This window comes from Lampetra fluviatilis, chromosome 26, assembly GCF_964198595.1.
Source record: "Lampetra fluviatilis chromosome 26, kcLamFluv1.1, whole genome shotgun sequence".
Lineage (NCBI taxonomy): Eukaryota > Metazoa > Chordata > Hyperoartia > Petromyzontiformes > Petromyzontidae > Lampetra > Lampetra fluviatilis.
The window spans coordinates 2452847-2466320 of record NC_136300.1 but is presented as its reverse complement, the minus strand read 5'-3'; the positions used below and the strand labels follow the sequence as shown (position 1 = coordinate 2466320).

At 45.5% G+C, this 13474-nt stretch overlaps 1 protein-coding gene across 2 annotated transcripts; it reads left to right on the top strand.

Moving 5' to 3' along the window:
• The first annotated feature begins 356 nt into the window (after nucleotides 1-356).
• MTURN (maturin, neural progenitor differentiation regulator homolog) lies at nucleotides 357-12971 on the top strand. 2 transcript variants are annotated; one of them, XM_078868518.1, is made up of 4 exons: nucleotides 357-992; nucleotides 5674-5763; nucleotides 6835-6916; nucleotides 10479-12971. In XM_078868518.1, exons 1-4 carry the CDS (start codon nucleotides 810-812, stop codon nucleotides 10514-10516), a joined length of 393 nt encoding a protein of 130 aa, XP_078724644.1. In that variant the 5' UTR covers nucleotides 357-809; the 3' UTR covers nucleotides 10517-12971. The 2 variants fall into 2 exon arrangements, with proteins under 2 accessions (XP_078724644.1, XP_078724643.1); XM_078868517.1 differs by having other exon boundaries at nucleotides 367-992; nucleotides 5674-5796.
• Nucleotides 12972-13474: the final 503 nt, after the last annotated feature.

The window sequence follows — 13474 nt, the reverse complement described above, 5'->3', positions numbered from 1 at the left end:
CTCCCGATGAGTTGTACTAACATTCTGATGAGCTCCCCCCCCCTCTCCTCCCCCCTTCAACTTGCTTATAAGGGATTACATCTTGAATCATTGCCTCACTTGATGCAGCTAATTCGGCTGTGACGGTCCCACCTGATGACGGAGACTTGTGTTGCCTCCGAAACGTCGTGATTTTTGTTTTTGTTTTTATTTTATTTTCATTAATTTTGATATTTTACCTACGTGACTTTACCGAAAAAAAACCTAAGAATATGATTCCTTGCAGTCACGAAAGCTTCAAATCTAGAAGCTGCTCAGCACTTGCCCCAACAGTCTGTTGAGGCTACACGGTTGGAGTACCTTTGTCTTTGTTACGTGTGGCCAGTGTGCGTGAAACTCGCCTGCAGATGATGACATCTGGATTTGAGATATTCTGAACAAGATCAATTCGACAGCAACAAGATCACGGCGAGTTTGCGTCTTCCTCTCCCCGGTGCCATTGGCCGCGTTACGAGAGAGAAAAAACCCATCCGAGGGCTTCACAGCTGCGCATTGCCCGCGCTGGGCAGCAGGGGGGCGACATCACACACGTCACGGTGTTCAAGACGCGCACACGTACAGAGGGCATTGCAGCAGGGACACCACTGGAATATCTGCCCTCTCTGCCTCTTCTATCTCTGTGTGCGGCGTCTTCACCGTCTGCCACCAACACCAAGATCACCACCATCATCATCGCCGCCGTCGTCATCAACATCATCCATCACCACCACACGACCGGAGGAGGAGGAGGGCCCCCACCGACCCTCCCGCCTATCCTGAACGAGGCCCCGATGGAGTTCGGCGCCGTGGTGGCCGAAGCGGAGGTATGGTGCCTCAGCACTCCGTTCTCTCTCTTCGCCTCCGAGCAGGCGGACAGACGGCTCCACTTCCTCAGCGAGCCCGTCGGAGACGCCAGGGCGCCGCTCTCCTTCTGCCTGGCGTGCCCGCAGGACGGCGACCCCAGCGCCCCGTTCGTAAGTTTGCCCGCTTGTTGGTGGTGGCCGCTTTGGCATTGTGTTGATGGTGGTGGTTGTGGTGGTGATGGAGGAGGGTGGCTTTTATTTCGTGGGGTTTTTCTCTCTCGCGCGCGAAATGCCGCGGTGACAAAAGCGTTGCAGATGGAGGCGAGGAGACGCCGTGGTCGCTTGTGGTTTGGGTTTATTGCGTTTTGATTTTTGACGGTGGCGCCCCCTCAAGTTGTTGATCTTGAGTGCTTTGCTGGACATTGCCTCGTGTGGGTGCGAAAGATGTGGGCGACACTTGCGATCATCTCCAGTGCCACCAGAGGAGACGTTCGTGGAAGGCGCCTTTTTACAAATAAATGTAAATTATTATCGTTGTTGTGCTGTGATGATGTGTCTTGTGTAATTTCGCGGTGACGCCTCCAGTTGTTGTTATCTTGTTGCTGGTGAGATTATTTTGTTTCATTCCCATCTCGTCCATCTGTTATCTTCCGATATAACATATTTCATCACGACGCAATCTTGTCATCTCGAATATATTCAAATCACATCTTCAATCACACCTTCCCGGGTCACATCATTCAATGTCACACGTCTTCCCATCTCAAATGTCTCGCATTGGCGTACGGTAACATCTTCCGCAATGGCTCATATTCTGATGTCACACATCGATTCACGCCTGTCTTATCTAATATCTTCCGATTATACACCACCACGAATCGCATGGTATATTATCCGCTTCATGCCATTTGCTCATGTATAGCAATCCAAATCATTACCTGTGCGGTAATTTCTCAAAGAAAATCCTCGCTCATTTTTAAGGAGGTTCCTTGCTACATTGGGATGTTTTATCCAACTCCATTAAATGAGTGTCGTAAGCCTTTGTCGATGTTCTCCACTGCTTGTACAGTACTACTACTGTATGCACTCTTGTGACCGCGAGCCGATGGCTTGGTGTGTGTTTGTATGGGTTTGGGTGAGGGAACCAGTCATAATATCGATTATATAATAATCTACAGCCCTTTGTCAATCCCATGCTGAATGAACCGCAGGCCATACTTTCCCACGCTTGTCATTGAGGGGCAGAGGAGGGAAAAATGACCGGTTCACATCCAACTCCCCACTGATGTTCGTCTTGATTGGGAGTAGAAAAGTGAGGTCGCTGAGTTCGTAACGCAATGCCCGGGACCACTGCCACCAACTCCATCCCACGATTGATCGTCTTTAATCACTCATTCTAGACTGTAATATATTGCTGAAGGCCAGCCAATCGAAAGGTCGAGCTCCATTGTTCGTCACTTGGGCACAACAAAAACAATCGTGCACTGTTTTCATGGATATACTGGCCCCTGCCATAGGAATATGGAACTTGTACCATTCTCTCAGGGCTGTAGAAATTGAGATGACCACTACTCCACACCCTTTTGTAAAAAGGGAAATCACTCATTAATGTTTTTTTCAGGTATGTAAACATCACCGCATTTGAGAGGCTAGCGAGGTCCATGACAGGTTATGTATGGGGATGAGGAATCGAAAGGCCATGGGTGCAGTCCGTGGCATAGCTATCCAGAGTGCAGGCGGTGCAAGCGCCACTGGGTACATGGCACAGGCTGGTACGCTTCTCCGGAAAAGTGCACGTGTTAAAGGGCTGCCTGAGTGCAGTGTTGCAGATTGTATTGCAAGAATTCATATGCCCGTTATGGCCTATTTGTTTATTTTATCACGTTTTTGAACCTGCTGGCCAGGATTGAGAAAAATTCTACCCCACTTTTCACCCCGGGCAACTGGACAGCACAGACTAAGCGTTTCTAGCTTAACATTAAAACTGACAACATATTTAAGAATCACAGTTTAGAAACAAACAACATCTATATTATAGAAAAAATATGAACTTAAATTCGCATAAATGGTCCTCGTACTCTCTGGGAAACTGTTCCAATGCCCGGCCAGGAAATTTAAAACACTGGGAGCATCACGTGAACACTGTGAGTAAAATGTTATTTACAAATAGACAGCTCTTAGAGTCTCAGACCACTTTTTCAGGAAGATCCTGCGACACTGGAATGTTTGGCCAATTCCATGAATGATTGTTTTGCGTCATGTGGCAAAACAAAAAAGAGAACCTGGAGAAATCCCACCACATCCAAGGGGGTGACGTTCAAAGCTCCATGGTGACGGAATCAATATGTAGACCCAATCGAGTGAGTGGACTCGATTGGGTCTGCCACACCTCGCAGACCCTGTGCCCACGGTGCCTGGCAAGCCCCCAAGTGTGAACCAGACTCAAGTGTGCTTAGCTTCTGACACTTGTGCGGTGTTATTTTCTCACTGAAACAGGAACAAACTTACCAGCGTATGCTTACACGTGGTTATTCTCATTAATTGACAGCATAAGCAGCGGCGCAGCATGGTTGGTATGGGCCCTGGTGCAAGAAATGTAATCGGGCCCCCTGTTTGATTACTCCCTCCCCACCCTTTGCAGCCTGATGCCACAGGGCTTCCTGTCTCTCATGGGCCCCCTGGCACAGTTGCAGCGCCTGCTTCCATGCGATCCTAGCGCCCACTATTGGAGACAAATTTCAGTTGGCACGGTCGGGTTGTAAGGGACAATGCAATGCATCTATTATTCAACATATCTCCAACCCTTCTGTACACTCTAGTGGTGGGAGACCGGGCGCACTGGGCATTGGGTTCCACATGTGGAGGGCTACATTGTGGCGTCACGCCAAGATATTGTTTATCCTTTCCGTTCGGAAAATGCGATTCAATTGGATTGTGAACGTTCTTACGGTTAACCACATCCAATGATCCTAAAGCAGATGCTGAGGGCACTGACCTCTCCAAATGCAATGGGGATTGGAGACATGGGGGGGGGGGACATGTGAAAGAAAGAGTATTGAGTAGCAGCAAGTAAAGGATGTTATGGTGTGATGTTTGTATTTCCTAGATCTCCATTTGCAGTGCTTGCTTTCATGTTATACAGTGGATAGAAATGTAGAAAGTTACATAATGTTGGATAAAAAAGCCAGTTGAGGGCATGAAAGGGTTTTAATAATGGACTATAAATCTGAGCAATAAAGTGGAAAGATAAGAGCAACAACCTCGAGATGAATTGTGACGTGAAAGGATGTCAGTTAAATAAGTGCTGTCACCCCCGTGTTGGGGTTTATGTCAGCCCCGTAGAATTCTAAACCCTTGTTTAATGCTGTTTAAAAAAAAAAAACCTCTTCACATTTTACAGCATCTTTGACACACAATATAAACCAAAGTCATATCCTATGATATTTTCTTCTTTCGCCATAACACCGACGCAATGGCGTGGCTATTAAATGTGCGAGCAGTGCAAACTGCACTGGGGCTCTCAGGCTGGAGGTATCCAGACCACTCGGCTAGGAAGATAGTTTTTACGTTAATTAAATAGCCCCCCCCTCCTCCAATTAATCCTTTGTACCTGGGGCCCATGTCAATCAAGATATGCCACTGCACATAAAAAAGAGCCATTTCCTGCAAATGGCTGTAGTTAATTTCAGTCCCTTGTCCAGCACTTAAAGCCCTCATTCTCCTTGTATTACTTGGCTGCATCACATGCTTTAGTTGCATAATCTACATTGCCTTCTCTGCAATAGTTTAGAACCAAGTGGTTCTTCTAAAGTTTTCAGTTTCCTGCCTTTGTAATTCAATGAATTGTAATGAATTGTCGCGAATCCGCATCACGAATTAAACTATCTCTTCGTGCTCTTATAGTGCAGTTAGCACCTCTAATGGCTGCAGGGTTTCCCTGAACCTCCTAACATCATTGATTCTTTAAACACACAATTGTATGCATACATCGATGAATGGATGCACCATAATGTGTGGGGCTATGTTGGAGGCAACATGGAACAGTGCGGCAAAATCCATTAAGGTCCTGTACATTTATGCTTCCACATTTGTGCTCCCCACCATCACCGATCCGCACTTAACAGCGTGGTGAAGTATGGTCATATAATAACTCCCGCGACCCACAAAGAGGTTATATGCACTCATCACAGGTGGAAAACAGACATGGAGTCAGTTATAAATGTAATCTCAACTGCATCGTGAGCTGAAATAACAATTAACGCCGTGATTTCGGTTCACTATGAATGACGTAAATCACAACTCTAATTGACCTCGTATGTAACGTATGTGTGTTAAAATTCTTTCGCACCGTACGTGCCCAACTACTAATCTGAGGTGCGGGACAATGCCAACAAACTAAACACCTAAAGCAGCTATAAATAAATTTTGATTTAAAGCTTTCGTGACTGCAGGGATTCATATTCTTGGTTCTTTCGGTAAAGTCACATAGAAGGGAAATAATAAAATAAAAAATGTTTTAAACAATAAAAATTCTCACGACGTTTCGACTGCAACACAAGCAATCATCATCAGGTGTGATGATGATTGCTTGTGTTGCAGGTGTGATGATGATTGCTTGTGTTGCAGTCGAAACGTAGTGAGAATTTGTATTTTTTATATTTATATTATTTTATTATTTCCCTTCCACGTGACTTTACCGAAAGAACCAAGACTACAGTTCTAAATAATTGAGTTTTCAGTCTGGTGGAGAGGTTCCAATCGCATGTGTTACTCACAGCCATGCCCTGTGTGGTGGCCACGCCCGTGTGTTGCCCCCCACCCCTCCCTCTGCCCCCCCATCTCCCCCCCACAGCTCGTGTGGAGCGAGAGCGAGGAGTGCCTACGCCTCCTCGGGCCGGCACAGGACTTTGCCTCGTCGTGCCGGGAGAAGACGCTCCGCGAGGTGCTCAACCGGGCCTTCCGTGCACTTAAGCCGGTACGGGAACCCGGGGGGGGGGTGGTCGCAGGTGACGCAAACGAATGCAGAGTGGTGGGGTGGGGAGCAGGCTGCTTGGGGGTGTTTTGTTGAGGCGCTTTGTCAAGATGTAGTTCGGGAGTGAGCGAGCCTGGAGGGGCGCACATTTCTATTACAGAAACCAGAGGTGTGGACTCGAGTCATGTGACTTGGACTCGAGTCAGACTCGAGTCATGAATTTGATGACTTGCGACTCGACTTGGACTTGCATAACAATGACTTTGTCCCACCTATGAGATGTGGACTCGAGTCATGTGACTTGGACTCGAGTCAGACTCGAGTCATGAATTTGATGACTTGCGACTCGACTTGGACTTGCATAACAATGACTTTGTCCCACCTCTGACAGAAACTCAAGATGGGAGACACGACATGGTTAACCTTTTAAAACATTTTAAACTCTAACAGAACGAGTGACTGCGATGTGCTTCTTATCAATCGTGCATTCCATTCTGCTCTAGGTGTCGCCCCCTATGTATATGAGGAACATTGCTGAAAAATCACCACTGTTGTGAAATATTGTACCAACAATTTTTGACTTGGCTACAAGAATCACGAAGGGTGGTGGCTGAGCCTTCAGCAGTGGGTGGGGGGAGGGGTTCCTCTGCCCTCTGAAGCACCACCAAAGATCTAGGACATGGTAGATCCGCAAATTTCTTTGAGGCGAACATGGAGGACGGAGGTCGTGTTAGACCACTCCGTTGAGGTGCTGTGTGTTTTGTGAGCGTAGGGGTGAGATCATTTTCTTCATGGAGGGTCCAACAGGAGTTTTTAACACCATTGGTGGAGCAAACATTAGCACACTCGCACCTCAGCCACTTCTGCCACTGCTAGTGGTCCATGCAGTTACGGAAGTGAGAAGCATTCCATGATGACGACAACGGCGATGATGACGGTGGTGATGGGCGAATTTTGAATGACAGGGCGTTCGAATATATTTGGGAGGTAAGATACATTCTAAATGTCCGCCTTGCTCTCTTTCATATACTTGCATCAAAGTTGTTGGGGCTTGCGGAGGAAGAGGATGACGCCTTTGAGGATGACGATGACCTTCCACCAGAATTTGAGGACAAAGAGGCCGGTACGTGGTGTTACAAACTCCATTACATCTCGATTTAAAGCTTTCGTGACTGCAGGGATTCATCTTCTTGGTTCTTTCGGTAAAGTCACGTAGAAGGGAAGTAATAAAATAATAAAAATAAAACATAATAAAACAATTCTCACGACGTTTCGGCCACAACGCAAGCAGCCGTCCTCAGGTGAAGAACAGGTCTGTCGAGAAGACAGAGTCTGAATGACAACCCCAGGCTTGGAGCATCTTTATAAGCTGGGTTAAATCAAAATTAACCCCAAAGTTGTTATGCTGTACAGTGGCCAGGCGATGGCAGTAGAGGAGATGGCAGTACAGCAAGTCGTGTTGAGCACCAAGGTTCTTCAGTAATGTAATGGACGGAGCCTAATGGAAGGAAGGCCCATGATCGACGACTATATTTGAGAAAGGACGTGAAGTTTCGAAAACTTAAACAATCTTCACCATCACGATCCATGGGCAGATCGACCTTAGGTGGTCCACTGCATGTTTCGTCGTTTGTTTCCACCTTCCTCTGTCTTGTGCCAATATGGCTCAAGTCGTGGCCACGTCTTTCTGTCACAACTCTCTTTTGATGTCGCCGTCAAGCCGTTCTCTGTGAAGTCTTCCTCTCTTTCTGTTTCCTTCTATTTTCCCGAACAACATACTTTAAATTTTCCTGTTGTTGTCCATCCTATATATTTCGATTTAAAGCTTTCGTGACTGCAGGGATTCATCTTCTTGGTTCTTTCGGTAAAGTCACGTAGAAGGGAAGTAATAAAATAATATGTTATTATGTTTTATTTTTATTATTTTATTACTTCCCTTCTACGTGACTTTACCGAAAGAACCAAGAAGATGAATCCCTGCAGTCACGAAAGCTTTAAATCGAAATATATAGGATGGACAACAACAGGAAAATTTAAAGTATGTTGTTCGGGAAAATAGAAGGAAACAGAAAGAGAGGAAGACTTCACAGAGAACGGCTTGACGGCGACATCAAAAGAGAGTTGTGACAGAAAGACGTGGCCACGACTTGAGCCATATTGGCACAAGACAGAGGAAGGTGGAAACAAACGACGAAACATGCAGTGGACCACCTAAGGTCGATCTGCCCATGGATCGTGATGGTGAAGATTGTTTAAGTTTTCGAAACTTCACGTCCTTTCTCAAATATAGTCGTCGATCATGGGCCTTCCTTCCATTAGGCTCCGTCCATTACATTACTGAAGAACCTTGGTGCTCAACACGACTTGCTGTACTGCCATCTCCTCTACTGCCATCGCCTGGCCACTGTACAGCATAACAACTTTGGGGTTAATTTCGATTTAACCCAGCTTATAAAGATGCTCCAAGCCTGGGGTTGTCATTCAGACTCTGTCTTCTCGACAGACCTGTTCTTCACCTGAGGACGGCTGCTTGCGTTGTGGCCGAAACGTCGTGAGAATTGTTTTATTATGTTTTATTTTTATTATTTTATTACTTCCCTTCTACGTGACTCCATTACATCGTAGCGATCGTGACATGGCCATTGCCACTTAGGCCTGTCAGTCGCCATCTTGTTGTTACTGCCTCCTGCTGACACCTTGTTACCATCGCAGCTCCATTTCTCCATAAATAAGCCACATTTTATGTAACTACGGATAATTCATAATTGGATGCTGCCGTGGTGTGATGGGTAGCGCAATGGACTTCAAATGCAAGGGAAGCTGGTCCAATTTGATCTATGAACATTGAATTAACTATTTTTATTTCACCAGGTAAGGCCCACTGAGCTATAATAGCTCTTGTTCAGATGCAACCTGGCCACAAATGATAGCTAAATGAAGTGGCTTATCATGTGGAAATGTTAGCTAAATACTCGAAATGCATGTTTCTCTATACCAAGGGAAAAACCGGAGGACCCGGAGAAAAATTCACGCAAACTCGGGGAGAACGTGAAAACTCCATATATACAGGCGTCAGGGTCGGGATTGAACCCATGATCTACTGTATACCCGGTGAGGTAGCTAACATCTGGCCACCATGGCGAGATCTAAGCTTGCAGCAGTTGGGAAAATGGTGCACGTTTCTTACATCCTTCTCACCCCCCACCCCGTCCACTGCCACCGTCTACCCAGGGGTGTAAATGGGTTCACCATAGTTGGTCGATTAGCAGGTTGTGTACGATGTCTACTACCACCTCTTCCCTAGTCGTTTGGCCAATGTGGAAGAGTAGACCAAATCACCCTCTCGGAGTTCTCTCAAGTTCCCTGTGGTGGAGACCTGTCTTCCAGAAGTGACATAAACAGGCAATTGCAGGGCTACACCTTTACCTATGGATAATTACTTTCAAAATGATACACATTTTTCACCCCATTTGTATTACTGGGATGATTTAAATGTTGCCTCTGTGATGTTACCCAATGCTTGGGACCGCCTGCAGCATGTACCGTGCTGGGTAAGAGCAATCATTCATACACGAAAAACGTGATTATCTCTTGACAGCAGAAAGTGTAATTGTGGCAAAATTGCTGGGTCCTCCCTCCCAGCATGACTTGAATGTTGTGTAACATCACCATGCCGCTTGCATGATAAACCCTACAGCCATGTGTTAGAGCACCACAATTCAAAATATCGGCTACATTTTAGGCAGCGAGTTTGACACACCCTGCTTTCAAATGATGATTATACGTTCCCTACACACGATACACGCAGTGCGCTTGAGAATCGATTAAGGTTTAAGCACATCGTAAACAAATTGCGATTTAGGCTAGTGGAACAGAAAACACTGCACGCATGTATGTTGAATTTCCTTTGCACTATACATAGTCAACCATGCCAATCGGAAGTGCGGGAAAGGCTAACAAACTAAACATAAAAATCAGTTCTAAAGACGACATGGTAAAACAATTAGAAGGCACAAACAAGATTAAACCAATTGATTCTGGAATCGAAATTCCGACTCCATTGTTGAGAGTATGACTCATGACATTATCAATGTTTATGCGTTGTGGTTCACATCTTTGAGTTGCATTTCTCAAACGTCACATCCTTCAGGTGTTTGACACGTCACAATGGCTTCTCACTTCATTTACAGGGGCCACACGGGCAAACGGGTGGAGCAGTATAATCGCTTGGAAACTCCTTTTCACAATTTTCCGTATTTACCGTGTGTGAGTGAGGAGTAGCGATGCATTTTTGTGCTCGCCGCATTACAAACCCGGCAACTTGAGTTAGATTTCTGGCCACGGCTAACATCGATGGCGAGTGATATTGTAATCGATCCTGGGACACTCCGAGATCGACTTGGCCTTAAAAGAATGACCGTACCTGGTGTGGTGTGTAAAACATCAGCGCTGGGGAGACACAGGTACCCAGGCACGGTGCTGGACACACCGTGCCGGCTGGCCTTCGGCACTCGCTAACAGCACTTGCATCAACAGTCTATTAATGTCTGTACGGGGTCTTTGTGTGTGTGTTTGTGCGTGTGTGTGCGTGTGTGTGTGCTCGCTAACAGCACTTGCCCCTACAGTCTGTTAAGACTATACGGGGGATCTTTGTCTTTATCTTTGTGTGCGTGTGTGCTTTCCAGAACATCCCAGTTCAGACTTGGGAGAAGACTCCGGTTGAACTCTGAACCACGGGCGACAACACTGTTTGTGGATATTGACATTTCGATTGTGCCCAGATGTTATGGCACTTAAACTCTATATCACCTGCATCTGCATGACCGTCTGAGTCGTTCCGTTTCTTCGTGCATTATTATTTGCACAGAAGGCCAGTAGTTTTTTGGCCATTGAACTGAAGTTGTGGTTTTTAGGGGGACAAAAAAGCGTAGCTTGATTCATTCCGAAGGTCATGAATGAATTGTGGAATGTAGTCGATCGTGCATGAAGGAGGGCGGAGTGGGTGTGTGTGCACGTGTAGTAAAGAAGAATGATCGTGCATTGTGCTCCACAGTACGCGACTTTCTTGCCAAGTGCAGAGAAGCCGCACCAACTGAATTAATGGGTTCCCACTGTTTAAAAAATCATAGTCTTCCCTATGCATTAAATTGATCAACAATAACTACAAGCACTAGGAGCATGATAACCGTGTGAGGATGCCGGGTGGCTCAAGAGATCAGAGTGCCGAGCCAGGACTGCGGAGATCATTGGTTTGAATCTATCGGGCATCCAGCCAACTTTGATTGAACTAGGTTCTCGAGTGCAGAGAGAGAGTTAGTGGTCTCAGCCCAGCCACCAGTTGTCCGCACGAAAGAAACCCGATCATGTAAAAACAAAAAATTGCACTAAATTTTGCTTGATTCTACCTGTATTGGTTTGACTGTCACGTGACAATCTCATAGCAGAGCTTATGGGAAAGTGTGCCCCCTATCGTGTTAACAATAAAAAGGCGGCTTGAAAATTTTCTTTTGGGAGCCCTGCGAAAAATGTCTTGGCCGTTCTCCAACACCCTTGGTGCAGCGCTCTGTGAGTTGTCCAAGGGGATTCCTCATCTATTGGCGTGATGCCGATAGCACAAATGGAATTGGGAATTTAATACCAAAAAATATCCTTTTTAAAATAAACTTTTATACCAGTATAAATTAATCTTAATGGTTCTGATAATGGTTTGTGGACGATGAAGGTAGATATTTGTTTGTAATTATGTGAGGTAGTGTAAAAATGCATTAGTTCATCGATAAACGTTGATGCGCTCACGCTACGTGCATCCAAACGCGAATGTGAATAATGAATGTTTTCGATCAGTATATTTATGTAACTGGGTCGGTGTGATCGTGCATCCACTAGAGGCCGCAATATTCAGGGCAGTGTTAAATAAAACATGATTTGAATCTTGAAATCGCCACCACGAGTCATGATATTTCATCGGATCGGAAGGTTAAATTGTTGTACCCTCTAATTGGCATTAATTACCGTAGGCAGCAGTGGATAGATCATGGCTGATATTGATTATAATAATTATAATTAGTCGTAAACATGGACTTGCGTGGCACACACCCATCCCTTACACACCGGTATGGGTGCAGTTTTGTTTAACTTGTATTGCTATATTCTGACATGAAAAGCATGTGGAACTACTACCTATGAGGTTAGTCATTTCCTTGACCGCCCAAATGTCACGGAGCTTCGACCAAAACATTTCGCTTTTGTTGTGCAGTGATTGTGCTTAAGGCGGGTCAAGCATCGCTGCCCATTTAGTATGCAATAAGATTGATGTGGTGTTCGTTCGCTACCTTCTGTTACAAATCTGTTATGACTTGTAAGTTTCGCTTAAGAATAGGAAGTGACTGCTACTGTCTCTACACGTGCGGGATAGACACTGGTCTGGCGCTCCCAGTCCCCGCAGGATTTAGTTTTTGTCATAAACCAGATTTTCATGCAATCACAACCCCACCTTGGGGTTTAGTTGATTAAATAACGCTTTTCATCAAGGTTGCCGAGTTATCCTGTAGAGTTTAGACGGTGAAGGTTTTGGGTTAAGGGTAGAGAGTTGGGTTTAGGGGGTGAGAGTTGGGTGAGGATTTAATTGAAAATGGGGTTTGGGTTAGGTGTCATGTGTTTAACTTCTTTCGCTAATCGGAGGTGCGGGGAAGGACAGCAAACTAAACACAAAAGGCAGTTCTTAAGAAATGAATATTAAATCTAGATCTAAAAGTGCATAGCTCCAGCGACTTCCTAATATCGAAAGGGGGAGAGCGTTCCAGACGGCCGCAGCACATCTAAAAGTGCGCGATGCGGTGCCCGCTGTCTTTGTTCGATGGGCTTGCCACAAAAGCCGCTGCTGCGAGGATGACTGAAGTTCGCGTGATGGTCGACACGGGTCATGCTCAGAGTTTAGGGGTTAAAACGATAAAAGTGAGGCACAGGGGGGTGGGGGGCTCGTGGACATGTAGAGTACACAAGACTGCTCGGCTTGCCACGTACATGCGGGGGACGGGTCGTGCTGTTGTAGCGATGGGCTCTCTGTTATGCAGTAACATTATTTTTAAGTTGCTTGTTTGCAAAGTAATAAAGAAACCACTTGCTTTTAAAAGTGTCCGCTTTATTTTAACTATACGAATAAACAATACACGAAACTAGTTACGTCATCGTTTTAACGTTTGAAGGCGCGCGCATGTCATACAATGGGTTGATTTATATCACGTTTCATATATTTAACTCGAACACAAATAGGAATCGTCAAATTTCGATTTAAAGCTTTCATGACTGCAGGGGTTCATATTCTAGTATCTTTCGGTAAAGTCACGTAGAAGGGAAATAAAAAAAATAAAACAATAAAATTCTCACGACGTTTCGGCCACAACACAAGCAGCCGTTAGGTTAAGAACAGAGCTGTTGGAAAGACAGCTAATGAGGACGCTGTCTTTCCGACAGCGCTGTTCTTCACCTGAGGACGGCTGCTTGTGTTGTGGCCGAAACGTGATAATTTTATTGTTTTATATGTTTTATTTCCCTTCTACGTGACTTTACCGAAAGATCCAAGAATAGGAATCTACAATATTGGTCAATACACTGTTTTTAAACTCATAATTGCCATACTATATATTTAGTAAATGTTGTCTTTCACGTCCGAATGGCGCAG